The sequence below is a fragment of the Morone saxatilis genome, unplaced genomic scaffold (genome assembly GCF_004916995.1).
Source record: "Morone saxatilis isolate NCDOM2014 unplaced genomic scaffold, NCSU_SB_2.0 Contig19, whole genome shotgun sequence".
NCBI classification, from domain to species: domain Eukaryota; kingdom Metazoa; phylum Chordata; class Actinopteri; family Moronidae; genus Morone; species Morone saxatilis.
This window is the reverse complement of record NW_023339751.1, coordinates 15,586,304-15,601,996: the sequence shown is the minus strand read 5'-3', so window position 1 is coordinate 15,601,996 and position 15,693 is coordinate 15,586,304. Positions and strand designations below refer to the sequence as shown.

The 15,693-nt window shown below is 40.2% G+C and overlaps 1 protein-coding gene across 1 annotated transcript in view; it reads left to right on the top strand.

Annotated features, from left to right (window-relative positions):
• Positions 1–13,654, top strand: part of pcnx2 (pecanex 2) — a 30,431-nt gene extending 16,777 nt beyond the window's left edge. Inside the window, exons 23-40 of the mRNA XM_035662964.1 lie at positions 17–158; positions 265–442; positions 1,367–1,475; positions 1,572–1,701; positions 2,658–2,716; positions 3,051–3,266; positions 3,369–3,622; positions 4,395–4,628; positions 4,942–5,045; positions 6,104–6,248; positions 6,480–6,710; positions 7,666–7,823; positions 7,957–8,073; positions 9,541–9,719; positions 10,566–10,732; positions 10,819–10,893; positions 11,875–12,051; positions 13,244–13,654. Of these exons, the coding sequence (XP_035518857.1) occupies positions 17–158; positions 265–442; positions 1,367–1,475; positions 1,572–1,701; positions 2,658–2,716; positions 3,051–3,266; positions 3,369–3,622; positions 4,395–4,628; positions 4,942–5,045; positions 6,104–6,248; positions 6,480–6,710; positions 7,666–7,823; positions 7,957–8,073; positions 9,541–9,719; positions 10,566–10,732; positions 10,819–10,893; positions 11,875–12,051; positions 13,244–13,417 (2,849 nt within the window). The 3' untranslated portion in view covers positions 13,418–13,654. The remainder of the gene's footprint in view (positions 1–16; positions 159–264; positions 443–1,366; positions 1,476–1,571; positions 1,702–2,657; positions 2,717–3,050; positions 3,267–3,368; positions 3,623–4,394; positions 4,629–4,941; positions 5,046–6,103; positions 6,249–6,479; positions 6,711–7,665; positions 7,824–7,956; positions 8,074–9,540; positions 9,720–10,565; positions 10,733–10,818; positions 10,894–11,874; positions 12,052–13,243) is intronic.
• Positions 13,655–15,693: the final 2,039 nt, after the last annotated feature.

Below are 15,693 nucleotides of genomic sequence, written 5' to 3'. Positions count from 1 at the left end.
CTTGCTTCTGCTACAGAGGATGCTGTGCTGATGTGGTTTGAGAGACTATACGTGGGGCTCCTGTGCTTTGAGAAGTACGTGGTGTACCCCGCCATTGTGTTGAGCGCGCTCACTAACGATGGCTTCGCACTCAGTCACCGCAAGAAGCTGGGAATCCAGTGAGTGGAGCCACAAACACACAGAATCACCTCACACACACGTCGTTGTGTGTGGTGAACCACCTGTTGAATCTGATGTCTAAACTCTTGTTTGTGCCGCCTCCAGCTGTGATGTTCTCCTGACGACGGTTGCTGGACTGAAACTCCTGCGTTCATCCTTCTGCGACCCCAGCTTCCAGTTCCTCACTCTGCTCTTCACGCTTGTTTTTTTCCACTTTGACTGTCCGCACGCCTCAGAAAGCTTCCTGCTGGACTTCTTCATCATGTCTATTGTCTTCCACAAGGTGAGAGAATGGGGAGTGATGATAGACCTGATAGAAATATTGTCTCAGAAATAGATGCATATCAGAGACGCACAATGATAAGTGAAAACCAGCAGATAAACAAACTCATAAATATAAAGCAAAAGACATAGAGGGCGAACATAGCAGCACTCAGATATTAACACAGCAGGAAACAAGCAGACAGACGTCACTTGACTGAGCTTTAAATAATGTGGAACTTTTACACACAAAGGTCAATTTATTCACCATAGATGGGTAATAACAAGCCTCTTTAAACAGTTGTATAATGTTGTCTGTGGCTCTGAAGGACTTTTGTCAAGTGGGAGAAAATAACCCTGATATAATGATAGTTAGGTTATCGGCTCTGGCATTAGAATAAACTTTTTTTTCCTTTAGAAAGTCTGCATTACAAACTACATGTGGGAAGTTTGAAAGACGTGGGCATTTACCAGTCGGACAGGGTGCAACAAAAAGATGTTAGAGTTGCATTATGGGAATTGTAGGACTAAAAGTCAGGACGTCTCGGCCTCTGCAGGTTTTAATCACAGAGGGGGGCCACTTTAAAAAAGGACCAGTAATGAAAACTGTCATTGTGTCATTGTGTCATTGTGATTGTTATTTTTATGTATTTATGTGTATAGACCAGCACAACCTGCTGTTGACAGACAGATCTGGACTGAGATGTTACTGTAGGAAAACATGAAATATGACATTTTCAACTGAACTGCCTTTTAATTTGTGTTATGTTTGTATATACCAGTTACATACATAGTGAAACGGATTACATTTATATGCTGCAGTAGACCACAAGGAGGTTACTAACATTTATAGTGATGCGGAGGAATGTAACCTTTAACACACCCTCTGTTCTGTTTAAGTCTGTGCATAGAGGACCGACTGCGTGTTGTTTCTGTTTCTGCTCAGATGCGTGAGCTGCTGCTGAAGCTCCATTTCATCCTGGTTTACATCGCTCCCTGGCAGATCGCCTGGGGCAGCGCTTTCCATGCCTTCGCTCAGCCGTTCGCTGTGCCTCGTATCCTTTCTCTGAGACCTGTGTGTGTGTGTGTGTGTTTGTGTGCATCAGTACCTGCTGTTTTTTTCCTTGACTGGTGGGTGTGTGTGTGTCCAGACTCAGCCATGCTGCTGCTTCAGACTCTGCTCACCACTGTCTTCTACACTCCGCTGGCTCCCTTCCTGGGCAGCGCCATCTTCATTTCCTCATATCCCCGGCCCATCAAGTTCTGGGAGCGAAACTACAAGTACGGCAATGAGCCAGCCTGATGGAGCTTATTCCTCTGTACCACTATTATCAACACGTCTGTGAGCCACACTGTTGCACTGGCTGACATGTTCCTTTATTACTATGAACATGGGCACTGTGGTTTATTTTGAGACAATCCCACATATAATACACCATCCTGCTGCTGTAAATACTCAGTAGTGCACCAAAACAAGCTTTTCTTCCCGTTTGAGTAAGGTTTGAAAAAAACTACAGTGCCCAGGTGTTTTAGGAAATGACTGAGGCTTTTAGGAAAAAATCAAAGCATCTATTTGTGACCTGCTTTTAAAGATTTATAGCTTTAGTGGAAATGAATAGGGAGCCACAGACACAGTAGGGAAGTCGGAACGTTTTGAGAAATGGACTAATGACTTCTTTCATATAATTTATAAATTTAAACAATTGGATCAGAATTTTTATTTGTGGAAGGAGAAATCAGTCCCCATCGTATTTAGCTGAGAGAGGCAGTTTAGCAGATAGACACCCTCCTCCTCACCCTTACACAACGTAACCCCTCTGTTCCCTCTCACTTATTGATGTGAGAGACTGTTTGAACAGCTCACTGAAAAGCACTCCAAAAATACTCCAGCAGCTTTGTTGTGCAAACTTGAGAGACATGACATGAGGCAGCCTGTGAATATATTTAGACGCTGTTGTCTGTATTACAACTGAAACAGCATCATCTTTAATGGAGTCAGATCTTGGTGTTTTAGGCAGTAGTTAGACGAGATTTCAAAAAGATATATTTTCTGCATTAGCTGTTTTCCACCTGTTTTGGTGGCCATTTTAAAATAGATTTGACACGTAATGATTCGTAAGCTGTTCCCATCAGCTGCAACATTATATTCACCCTCTTTTACAGCATAAGGGGTACCTTTTGGTGTCTTAACAGTTTCAACTTGTGATTTTTTACAGTTTTTTGTCTGTCCCTTGCAGCACAAAGCGTATTGACAACTCTAACAGCAGACTGGTGTCCCAAGTGGATAAGGAGACAGGTGTGTTCTTTCTCACTGCACTTTTTAAATCTCCTGTCCTCTCTAAATCAATATTTCATCATATATGAAAGATTACTTTTGAAGATCTAGAATAAATTATTTGTTTGATTGATGTTCGATATTTTCATTGTGTCATTAATGTGAAGAGATCAAAGCCTTTTTTTCCATATCCACTCAGCATAAAAAGGTATAAATTAATGTGTGCTAGTTTAAAATCAGTAAGGGAAGGAAGCAGTCAAACCTTTTCTTTCTACTTTTTTTGCGCAGTTCTTGTTTTGCACTGTTCTTGACACCCGTCTATCTGTCTGCTTTTCCCGCTGTCCTTCTCTCACAGGGTGTGATGATAGCAACCTAAACTCCATCTTTTATGAGTATCTGACTCGCTCGCTGCAGCATTCGCTCTGTGGCGACCTTATGCTGGGCCGATGGGGCAACTACAGCGCCGGAGACTGTTTCATTCTGGCTTCTGACTACCTCAACGCCCTGGTCCAGCTCATCGAGATCGGCAACGGGTTGGTCACTTTCCAGCTGAGGGGTCTGGAGTTCAGAGGTACAGTTTGACCATCCCTACCCCCTTTCCCCTTCCTTCAATTTTTTCTCTGAATGAACAATGAGATAACTTGCTGTCTGACTGATCACCTCCACCCCTCAGGTACGTACTGCCAGCAGCGAGAGGTGGAGGCCATCACAGAGGGCGTGGAGGAAGACGATGCCTGCTGCTGCTGCGAGCCGGGTCACCTGCCCCACATGCTTTCGTGCAATGCAGCCTTCAACCTGCGCTGGCTGGCCTGGGAGGTGATGGCCACCAAGTACCTGCTGGAGGGTTACAGCATCAGTGAGAACAATGCTGCCACGATGCTACAAGTGTACGATCTGCGAAAGCTACTCATCACCTACTACCTGAAGGTACGTTTCATTGTGATTTGATGTGATTTTACAGAGGTAGTTGTGCAAGTTTTTACTGTTGTATGAATGTGATTATGTCATACAAGTATGCAAACATATTGCCTCTTCATGAGGTAACTGGGAGAGATATTGATGGGCTGTCTTCCAGCCTGTGGTTTTTTACTATTCATGTCTTTAATTTCTTCATTTTCAATTTCTTCTTATCATTTGTTTGTTATTGGTACTGTATTTCTTTAAAATTCCAGCTCAGATGGTTTTAACTTGTTTAACCTAATAAAGCTAATTCAATTCTTAATTGATGACGTGACATCTAATTTTGAAACAGATGTTTCCACTAGACTCACTATTTTTTACTATTCATGTCTTTAATTTCTTCATTTTCTTCTTGGTTTTACAGCCAAGCATATTAAATGTGATCTACTGAGATGCTGTTACCCATTTTTCGTGTATTTAAGCTGATATTTCATAATACTGATATTAAGAGTCACCTGTATGGCAGCATACCAAGTGCAGCTTTAATAAGGCATCACTTTTTGACATATTCATTCACCCTTTAAACTGAATATTCCGAATACAGATTTGCTGGCCAAAAGGTTAAACCGCTTGTTTGACAGATAAAGAATCTTATGCATTAATGAAAATGGAAGCTTGCCAATAGTTACTCCAGATGTCATTCATTTCTATCTCTTTTTCTCTCCTTATATGTAGTATTTTGCTTTTCTCTGATGGTCCTTCCCTCTTCTTCCCTCCCTTCCTCCGCCTCTCCTCTCAGAGTATCATCTACTACCTGATCCACTCCCCGAAACTGTCCACATGGCTCAAGGATGCAACCGTCCAGGATGCGCTGCAGTCCTACACCAAGTGGCACCACATCGAGCGTGACCCTCAGGTCTTTAGTGTGAAGATCGATGAAGACTACGTGCATTGTCTGCAGGGGGTGACGCGTGCCAGCTTCTGCAACGTTTACCTGGAGTGGATCCAGTACTGTGCTGGAAAGATGGAGACGGTACATCACTGAAACATTATTATATCAAACGTTATCATGGGTTTAAGAAGCTGAGGGATTTTCTACTTCTGTTTATTATGATTGCAACTAAGAATTATTTTCTGAAATGAATTGTGAATTTATGACAATTTTAGGTCCACTGTTTTTATTTATTCAATTTGTGAAATGAGCAAAAGGAAAACAAAAGTTGAATTACGGTTAGAATTAAAATTTAAAATCGTCACACAGCTCTTGTAATACCTTTCTGTTAACAACACAACATTTATTCATTATTATTGTTTTTATTTATTTTTGTGTTATTTTCTGTGTCCAGCCTGTGGACAGTGATGAAGACTCTGCTTTGGTGACTCTGTGTTACGCTCTCTCTGTCCTCGGGAGGAGATCTCTCGGCACGGCATCACACAACATGTCCAACAGGTAAACCTTACAACACAAATAGATGAATGAATTGGCCGTAAGCTCGCTCTCTGAATTGAGTCGTGTGGGAAGATTACAACCCCTGTTTGACATTTACATGTAAATGTTAAATGTCAAAACGCAGTGTAACAGTAGCGTAAGCATGGAAGAGCCACAAAGTCTGAAAGAATGCTCAGCAATGTGAGTTACACAGTGATGTCTAGCTTACATTAGCCAACATAAGTAAGGCTGTGGCACCAAAACATCTTGTATTTGTATTTAATTGAGCAAAAATGTGTTTTATTGCTTTTGAATTCAACTTATTCTGTCTTCTTTAAAAAGTTACATTCTAAGGTGTGCTTTTTCTAGAGGTGGGGTAGGTTTTGGATTTCCTGTATTTTTGTTTTTGTTTGTTTGTGTTTTTGATTGATTTATTTAGTGTCTTCTTTGACATGTACATTTTTTTACGCAATTCCTTCAATGCAAGACAACTTTCTTCTTCGGGAAACAACAAAAGCCACCTTGATTTTAATGTTTTACAAATTGTAAACCCCTCAGAGACAAATTTGTGATTTTGCTAATCATAAAACATGACTTTACCTGACTTGAAATGAAATATGAAATATTAAAAGAACCCAAATACTCCACTAGAAAAAGAACAATATACATTTGAAATTATAACTGAATTATAAACTCACATTTAATTAAACAAAAAATGAAGTTAAATGTAATCTATCATTAAGTGTGTTTTCTGCATACTGGATTGAATTCAGAATTTTTTTTTATGTTTTATATAAATATAAAAAATTACACATAATTGTAAAATTTTATTGGTTGCAAAGCCAGTGGTGTAAAAAGAGCTGTAGATGTTTCCCTGCAGTTTGACAGACACACCAGAAGGGGGTGTTAGCAGCTAAATCTTTAATCACACACATCTTCCAAACAATTTTCTGCACACTTTTCGCCTTCATGTGGTTTACATTATAAAAATACTTAATACTTTCATAACCTCCCCCTCTTTGTACCTCTCTCTCTCTCTCTTTTTAAATCCCCACAAACCCTTGCGTTCCACCACAAAGTCTGGAATCATTTCTCTACGGTTTCAACACCTTGTTTAAAGGCGACTTCCGCATCGCCACGAAAGATGAGTGGGTCTTTGCTGATCTGGACCTCCTGCAGAAGGTGGTGGCTCCTGCAGTCAGAATGAGCCTCAAACTGCATCAGGTGAAGTGTGCTGTGCTTCTAAATGGCTGCTGCTGCATTGTCCACACATCTTTGTCTTTGGGTTGATGTGTCCTCTCTTGCTCAGAGACATTGTTTCATCTACAGTTCAATACACTTTCATTTGTGCATCATTCAACATTTCAATTAATATCTTAACGATGGCCATTTCTCATCCTTGGAGTTGGCATTTCCCTTAAATCTGATCAAATTACGCCTTTCCTGCCCTTTCAGGATCACTTCACATGTCTGGAAGAGACCGAAGAGGCATCTATCCTGTATGAAGCCATCACCAGCTACCGTAGCAGCCTGGTCATCTGCCACGAGAGTGACCCCGCCTGGCGTAAGGCTGTGCTATCCAGCCGCGACACGCTGCTCACACTGAGACACATGATTGATGACGGCACGGATGAGTATAAGATCATCATGCTGTACAAACGCCACCTCAGCTTCAAGGTCATCAAGGTAAGACGGCTGAGGGTGTCGGTGGAAATAGGGGGTTTGAAGTGAGAAGATGTTGGTACGGAAAGTGAATGAATAATGTCTCCTGCCTATATGCCTATATGCCTTCTATCTTCTATGGCTGAGCTCAAATGTTTATTTTTGTTTAGAAGCGGCTGCAGTTTCATCATTACTGAGTCAAATCTGAACAGAAAAGTGAAATATGATCACAAGAGGTCACATACAACTCATCCGAACTGAATATATTTGGATACAACTGAGAAGGCCTACCTGAGTTGCAGCACAATAACTAAATGAATGTAAAGCAGTGTGTCTCCTGAAAAGTACAAGCTTGCAAATTAGAGTTTCTTAACATTAAAAGATTAAAGTTTTTATCGACCCATTGCACAAAATGACCACAGCAGGGTTGTTGACTCTGCAGTTACTTTAAGTGCTCAGATTTCCTGCTTAACTCTGATGTGATAGGAATAGTTCGACATGCACTTAATTGCGTTCTTGTGAAGCATTAGATGAAAAGATTCCACTCTGTCACTAAATATGTTGCTACCGTCAGCAGCTGGCTAGCACCAAGTCTGCCCAAAGGTAATTCACTCTTCACCAGCACATACTGTGTTGATTTGTGAGCAGAGTAAGCTAACCGACTGCTAACTGTAGTCCTGCAGTCCTACGGATATGAGTGTCCATCTTCTCTTGTAACTCTCAGCAAGAGAGCGAATAAGCGTATTTATATCCACAAATGTCAAACTATTCCTTTAAATAAGGTTTTTGCCCATTGCACAAAATAACCACATTTTATCTGTGCAGGTTTCAGTTGTTAATCATTCTCTTTTTAAGGGCACTCCTCTGCCACATTATGTTTCAGTTATTCAGTTATGGATGGATGATGGTAAAACTAAAACATATAAATGTCTATATGAATATATAGAGTATATACTGTATATGTAACCTCTCTCTGCAGATCAATAAGGAATGTGTGAGAGGTCTGTGGGCGGGCCAGCAGCAAGAATTGGTGTTTTTACGGAACCGAAACCCAGAACGCGGCAGCATCCAGAACTCAAAACAAGCTCTGAGGAACATGGTCAACTCGTCCTGTGACCAGCCGCTGGGCTACCCCATGTATGTGTCACTCACTGCTATGCTGCTATGTTTGACTTACTGTTCTGATTGAGCTATGTAACGTCTTCATCTTTACAGTTTTGTCTATTTGCAGTCATCTCTTGTTGCTGACATTTATTTTATTATTTTTTAGGTATGTGTCACCTCTAACAACATCATACGCAGGAACGCACCGAACGCTGCGCAGCATCGGAGGAGGGGCTTTAAGCCTGGACGTGATTCGTTCCTGGCTCTGCACTAAATGGTTACGGTCGGTTTAAAATACATTATTTAAGTGATTATATAATAATTCTTATTATTTTGGCATATTCAAACCTTCCCTCCTCAATCAAGAGTGCAGTCTTTTCCTCCTTCCTTCCTCTGGCTCATACTTTCCCTGTGACAGTGCTCTTCAATTAACATTCTTCACATGCTAAAGAAAGACTCCCTCATCATTTTTTATTTAGACCAGTCTGGTGGGTAAAAAGACAACGCTGTAACTGAAAGGTCATGGGTTCAGCTTCTGGAATAACCATCAGTCTCGTAGGGGCCTTAAAAAAGACTGGATAAGAGGCTCAGTTGAATTTATTTTGGATTATTTTGGAGCACACACTTACAGTAAAAACGGAGGCCATATATAATCAAATTCAGCTGAAGGTTATTGCTCAGAATGGCATCCATCTTGTGCAGCCAACATGCATTGGGGTAGACAAAATATTATTTCACGAGAGACAATTTTTACTTTTAACTATTGCAGACACCGCTGCAAAGGAGGCTGTATTTGGATGTTCCCCCTCAGCATTTTCCAGCACACAATGCAGTGTACAGTAAATACATCACATGCACATTGGTTAGTTGAGCTGGTTAATCAATGTCAAGTATTTGAGCTGTTAAAGAGCAACATAAGGGTTAAGATCGTGTGCAAGGGGCAAAAAGTTGCAATGACTCGTGAGACGATGGTAGCTTCGTCATGTTTGCTTATTTAGCTGATTGTATTTGGTGTAAATCACTCTGGATGAGGTGCATACCGCATCTTAATGATACGGCTGCCTGCTGAGTGAGAGCTTCTCTGTGGATTTACAGATATTGACTTGGTGGAAGTCAGTGCTGTAGAGAGACTTCCTCCGCCAACATAATTTAGTTTTAAATACATGTACAGGGACAGTGGGAGTGCACACTTGAGAGAAAGCTTTCTTCCTCTGGCTCTACATCGTTCTCCTTCCTTCCCATCTCTCCCTCCCTCTATTCGCTCGTTTTCTTTCTCATTTCTTCTTTTACACATTAGCTTCAGCATAACTTCTTGTATAGGCTATGCATTAACCTCTGCAGGTCAGCTAATAGGGTGTCTTTGTGACTGTGTGGCTTTCTCTTAATCGTCTTAGATGGCTGAGTTTTCCTTTCAGATTAGATTAGATTGTTAATCCTGTTTCATCGGCCTTGAGGTAAAGGTGTTGTCTTAATTTCACTAAGTAGCCAAGGAGCCAAGGAGATTGGCCGTGCCTCGTCAGCCAGAACGCACTTAACTAATTTAGGAGGGAGACTGCACCAGTGTGTGTCACATATGCTAGCACAGTTACGTAACATCTCTCTCTGAGTGTGAGTTTATGGGTGTGTGTGTTTAACCAGCTGAAATAGTCGAGGCTTGCTAAATGTTTTATGGCCCTTTGCCAGTGTCCCTTGTGCGAACATGAATAAATAAATCTGAGCTCTGTGTGTGTGTGTGTGTGTGTGTGTGCAGGGTGCGTAAGGACAACCTGACCAGCTGTAACAGTGGCGTGAACATGGAGGATGTGGACTGTGGTGCTGGTGGTTCATCCTCGCTGAGCCACAACCGCCCATCCTCCGTCACGTCCAACAGCCTGAGCCTCTACCAGCACAGAGCCAGGACGACACACAGCCACAGACACCACAACGCAGGTACCCAGCAACTCACACAAAAAAACATGTCTCATTGTCCTTGTGGAAAATCTCTTATCGACTACACTGATTCCTGAGTCCCTTACGCATTGGAACTTTAACCACAACATAATTTAAATCCTAAACCTAAAATCATGTTTTAATTTAAAACTTCTGCCACCAGGTTTGCATATATGTACAAGGGTACACACACACACGCACACACACACACACACACATACTCACACACAACATAACTTTAACTTAAATTTGTAATGACACATTTAAAATTCAGTACCCTCAGGAGTTTTGATGCTACAGCTTTACTTGGTCTTGGTCCAGTAGCTTATTTTGGATAATAGCAACCTTTAGATATAACATGACAGAGTCAGTTTTATTTTAACTTACATTTTTATCAAAGGATAAGTCCGGTGATATTCTATATTTTTTTTATTGTCAACAAATCCCATGAAAAGAGCAAAAACAAAAACAATATATTTGAGATTTTAAAGATTTTCATCTTCAGTAGGGTAGAGAAGTTTATAGTCCTGAGAGTTGAACACATTGTTTTGGTCTTTTCATGGGATTTGCTGGCAGTGAGAAAAACATTGAATAACATGCTCTTCATGTTTCAGTATTGTTAAGGCAGTTTGGTAGTGAATATGTTGGTAATAGATACTCTACAAACAATGAACCATGATTAAACAACAATCTTATTTCTTGTAATCTTATCTTAATTTTGTCTTAAAATGGTTCATCAGTGTCAACACAACAAAATATCTATTATAATTAATTTGGTATGGTTCTTGTTTTTATATTTTATTAGATAATAAACATATGTATTTCTGTGTCTGTGTGTTTCTGCAGCCAGGAGAGAGTACCGCAGTCGCTCAGTTCAACCTCAGAGTCAGCGCCCCCCCGTCAGCAGCCAATCAGGGCCCATCCTGGACTCAGGCTCCACCCACGGGCTTGTCCAGCGTCTGTCCAACAGTCAGCTGTCCTTTAACACGTCTATAGCCTCTATATTCTCCCAGGTATACGCACACACAATGATAAAATCAGAATACTTTGCTCAGTTGTATCAGGGAATAGTAACCAGAGGATCTTTCACTCTCTTCAGGTCCCGCGTCTCTCAGGAGCTGGTGGGATCAGCTCACAGCTCCAGGCAGCGCAGCACCAGCAGCGCTCCAGCCAAGTACGGGCTTGTTACACTTCTATACATATATTGGCCAATACACTAGAGCACACGTTTGACAGATGAAGATCTCAAAACGGACACGGTTTTAAGAAAAACAATGTTTTCTGTCATATTTTTTTTATGTATTTATAACCGGTGGTGTAGTGGTGCCTGGAGAAGTGGGTATACCTTTGCTTAAAGTGGCCCATTCTGCAAAGGATAAATGCCCTGTGTTTTAAACATAAGTAAGACTACTCTTGTCACTTAACTTGACGCTGCTTGACGGGCACGAAATTAACCATAGCCACAGAGATGCAGTTTTTGCAATAAATACTGACCTGAAGACAGGTGAGACGACTGCTTAATTATGCATTTTGAGTGAAGTATTCCTTATTCCTTACTATGTCATGCCTTCGCCAACCTAGGAAAAAAAAAATTCAGCTACACTACTGAATGAACTGCATCAGAGGGGATTTAGGAGTGTGTATACCTAATGCCGACTGATCTACCGTGCACTACACCACTGTGTAAAACAAACAAATGGATTCCTAGATCCACACACACAACAAGAAAAGCCAACTAAGCATAATAATAAAGAGAGTATTAAAGGCAGTCAAAAACAAAAAAAATCAACTTCAGTTAAAGTGAAATGTTGCCAAAGTTGCCATGACTAGATTAAATTGTGTGTAAAAATAGTGCCGCATTTGCAGTAAAACCCCTGAATTACACTGCATTTTGTTTTTGCAGACATTACGTGAGTTGATGTTATTACCACAATCTTGTTTAAACCGATGTTCAGGGGTTTATTTTTGTCATTATAAAAACTCATCCATGAAACAATTTTACAGCTGATGGCCAAAGCTTGTGATTATATTATTATTGACTACAAGTTATTCTTAGAAGCCGCCTACTGTCTCTGATAATTGTTTGTACATGAGCATATTTGTGTTTTGTGCTCCTATATACCATCTCAGTGTTTACTTTGTCTCCTTTGTCCAGGTCTCCTCGTCTTCGTCCACTCTCAGCCTGCTGTTTGGGAAGCGTAGTTTCTCCAGTGGTCTGGTTATCTCTGGGTTGTCTGCTGCTGAAGGGGGCAACACCACCGATACACAGTCCTCATCCAGTGTCAACATCGCCATGGGGCCCTCACACAGGTCCAGCAGCAGAGCCACGCAGGTAGGGAACAAATCAATAGATAGACGGGCAAAGACCTTGCCTCTTCATACGCTGTCTGAATGGCTGCACCATCTTCATACAGAGTGTGGTCCTCTCATTGGCCTTATACACAACAACATCATTGATCACCCTCATGTCAAAACCACCTGTTGGTCACCCATTTGGTCCATTACAAGGTTTCTGAAAGGGTAATAGCTTGACTTTGACATTAAACAGTTAAAAGATTCAAAGCTAGACTCCCAATATTTGTAACCATTAAAGGAATAGCTTGACATTGTGAAAACATGCTCATTTTATTTCTTGGTGAGGGTTAGATGAGAAGACAGATACTCTCATATAGTGCTGGGAGATACATCAAATGAACCGGTATACCGGTTTTTCTTCCCCGTATGATGTAAATGTACTGTTGCATATTTTAAACAACTGCTGTAAGTTATTTGTTTTTTTGTACAATACAACATTTGAGAAATTTCTCTTTGAATAATTACTCAGTCAGTTAATGGTGTTTATACAACTATTTTAAAATGTTTTGTTTGGAAAAGGAAGCAGTGTTAAGGTTGTTGGGAAATCTTTTTTATTTTTAAGTTCAATAAAAATACATTTTACATTCTGGTTCGTTCAGTATATACATGATGACATTACAATGTTTTTATGATATATGTAGTCCACTATAAACCTATATAAAGGCCCAGTCATACATAAAAAGTACGTCCCCAGTGAAGAAACTGCGACATGATCTTACCTCCTACGCTACCCTGAGGCCAAAATATCACTGATAATATTACTGTAGCGCATAATCGAACTGGCAGAGAGGATAAACCTACTGGACAATCCATACTAAAAAATGCTGTATGAACATCGCATTATTAGTGTAGTAATTTACTTATTCCATCCAGCACTTTTATTTGTGAGGTGTAATAAGTGTTGCAGCCTCTGGTGGCCACTGGTGGGGCTCCAGACTTTAAAGTCTTGGCATTATTTATTGCATTATTTGAACGTTTTAGCAGCAGTTTTGTTCTAAAACACAGAGAATTAGCTGGGAAATCAGTTTTAAAAGCCAGTAAGGCAACAATCAACAATATTATCAAACCACTAGAGCAAGTGAAAAAAATCCTTAATTTGATTTAAGATGCAAAATAATGTGAGTAAAGTACAGGTTTTAACAAAGAATATTGCTTCCTCTCTTTCTCAGTGGACATCAGAGCCATATGAGAGTATAGACGCCACCTATTCCAATGCCGCCATCACGGTGAAAGACGGCGTGCAGTCAGGTGACCGATGCTGCAGCCAGGGATTAGACAAGACCCAGGAGGACTCAGCATCTGCCTCAACAGCTCCGGAGGCGACGGATCAAAAGACTGTCTGAGAGAGAGAACACACACACACACACACACACACACAGACATGAGAGTGCTCATACACATGCCCATATACAGAGAGGACTGTATGAAAAGTAACACATATACACATCCATACAGAGGATTGTATGAGAGAGCACCCATGCACACCAACCTGCCTCCTCTCCTGTCCTCAGCATGTGGTCTCACCCTGTTGTCTGAATGTAAACAAGTCTGAAAACATGATCTTGGATCCGATTGATGAAATAAACACGTTTTTAAATGAACCTATGGTAATGTCACCTATGGTCAGTAGGTTGTGATGGGAGGTTCACACTTCAACACTGTATAATGGGATGATTGTTACTTTGATTTCTGGATTTCTACAATTTTGCATTCATCAAGGCACCATAGAAGAAGTGTTACCTGCGTGGTTCTACCGAATGCCAAACATCCCAATTATCTTAGTTAGTTCGAAAGATTTGAATATTTCACTTTAAATCATCAAAGCAACGCCTCCAATGCTGCCATATATTGTTTGAGGCCAGCATGTGATCCCTGAGACCTTTCAGCCTCCATTTAGCATTTTGAGCTCCTCACCTCCTCTAAACACCCAATACAAAGGAAACACTGTAGAGGCCTTCTTGACAGTGCATACTTGTGATGAATAGTTTTACAATGTGGCTGATCGAAACTGGGAAAAAAATATTATTTAAGCATTTCTCCCCAGAAATGTATTAATTCTCACTATCATCAACAAAATTTCTCAAATGTTTGCTGAAAGCTCGACAGCCATGCTAGCAGGTCTGTGAGGTTGCATGGCAGTGTAAGAGCTAAATGCTAACATCAGCGTATTAACACGTCCACAATAAAAATGCTAGGTTTACCATCTTAGTTTAACATGTTAGCATGCTATGATATGCTAATTAAACACCGAACAGCTGAAGATGATGGGAATTTTTAGGTTTTTTTGACCTGATGATGGAGCAACATGAAAAGTTAAGGGTTGTTATAATTCACCCTGAGGGAAACATGAACGAATGAATTCAATTTAATCTCGATCCATCCAATGTTTTATAATTTCAAATGTCAACCTCATGGTGGCGCTACAGGAAAAGTCATAAAAAAAAAGAGGATAAAAAAAAAGTAATTTGGACTTTCCTATGCAATCCATCCGATAGTTGGGGAGATACTTCAGTCTGGACCAAAAGTGGAGGACCGACAGAAGGACAGACTGACATTGCCCTCTCTGGAGCCACGCTGCTAGCTGAGGAAATGTGGAAAGTGTTTTTATTCATAGAGTGTAATAGAAATGCACTCTCACAGTACATTGTTACCAAAACTGTGTAAGGAACCTACAGGTTGTATCTGCTCTCCTACACCTCCAGTAAAAGAAAGACACAATCACACGTGGCAAAAATCTATTAAGTATTTATTGTAAGTTGTTACATTTAGATTTCTTTCTCTAGCAGCACTATTTAAATTACAGATATTCAAGGGCAGTTACCATAGATTGGAGTTTTGTCTTAATGCAAGATGTCATCGTGTAAACAAAGACAGAGACTGAACCGTAGATTAAAACATACCACAACTGAACACGCTGTTGACGTGAACTCATATGAAGTTAAAGGCTGATGAACAACAATTTTTGTGTCTTTTGAGATAAAACAAAAAACAATGACTCAAATAAACCTCCTGTTAAAATAAATTAAAACAGTACAAAACCTTTTTTTTGTGACACAGGTACAATTTCCGTTGAATCTGATATGGTTGCTTGTAATCAGTCACACTTCAAAATGTTCAGTGCCTGTTTACAAAGTCTTCAGGTCTGTTGGTTACATGGCAATGAAGTAGATTATATGTGGATGGTTCAAAGAGATGACACAAACCCACAACAGCAATGTGAAAAGACAAATAACGAAATGTGTTTTTATAAGGAACAGAACAAGTGATTTTATATTCCAACAATTCTTTTGACCCCTTTACATTGAAACAAAAGGTAGATTATTATTTTGGCACATACTATCCATCAAAGAAGCATTGTTGTACTTACTGGGACAGTTGCATTGACCACTGATTCAGGCAAATTGAACCTTGTTTTTACTTTTTTTTTTTTTTTTTTTTTTTTTTTTTAAATAAATGTTACAAGCTCAACTATTTTTATTAAAGAAAGTTTGACATTTGGGAAACACGCTTACTCGAGCTAACAAGCTAGACTAGAATACATGAAGCCAGAGGCAACAGCCAGTTAGCTCAGCTTGGTGTCTGACACATTAACCCTTATAAAGCAATTAATTGTTTTTAC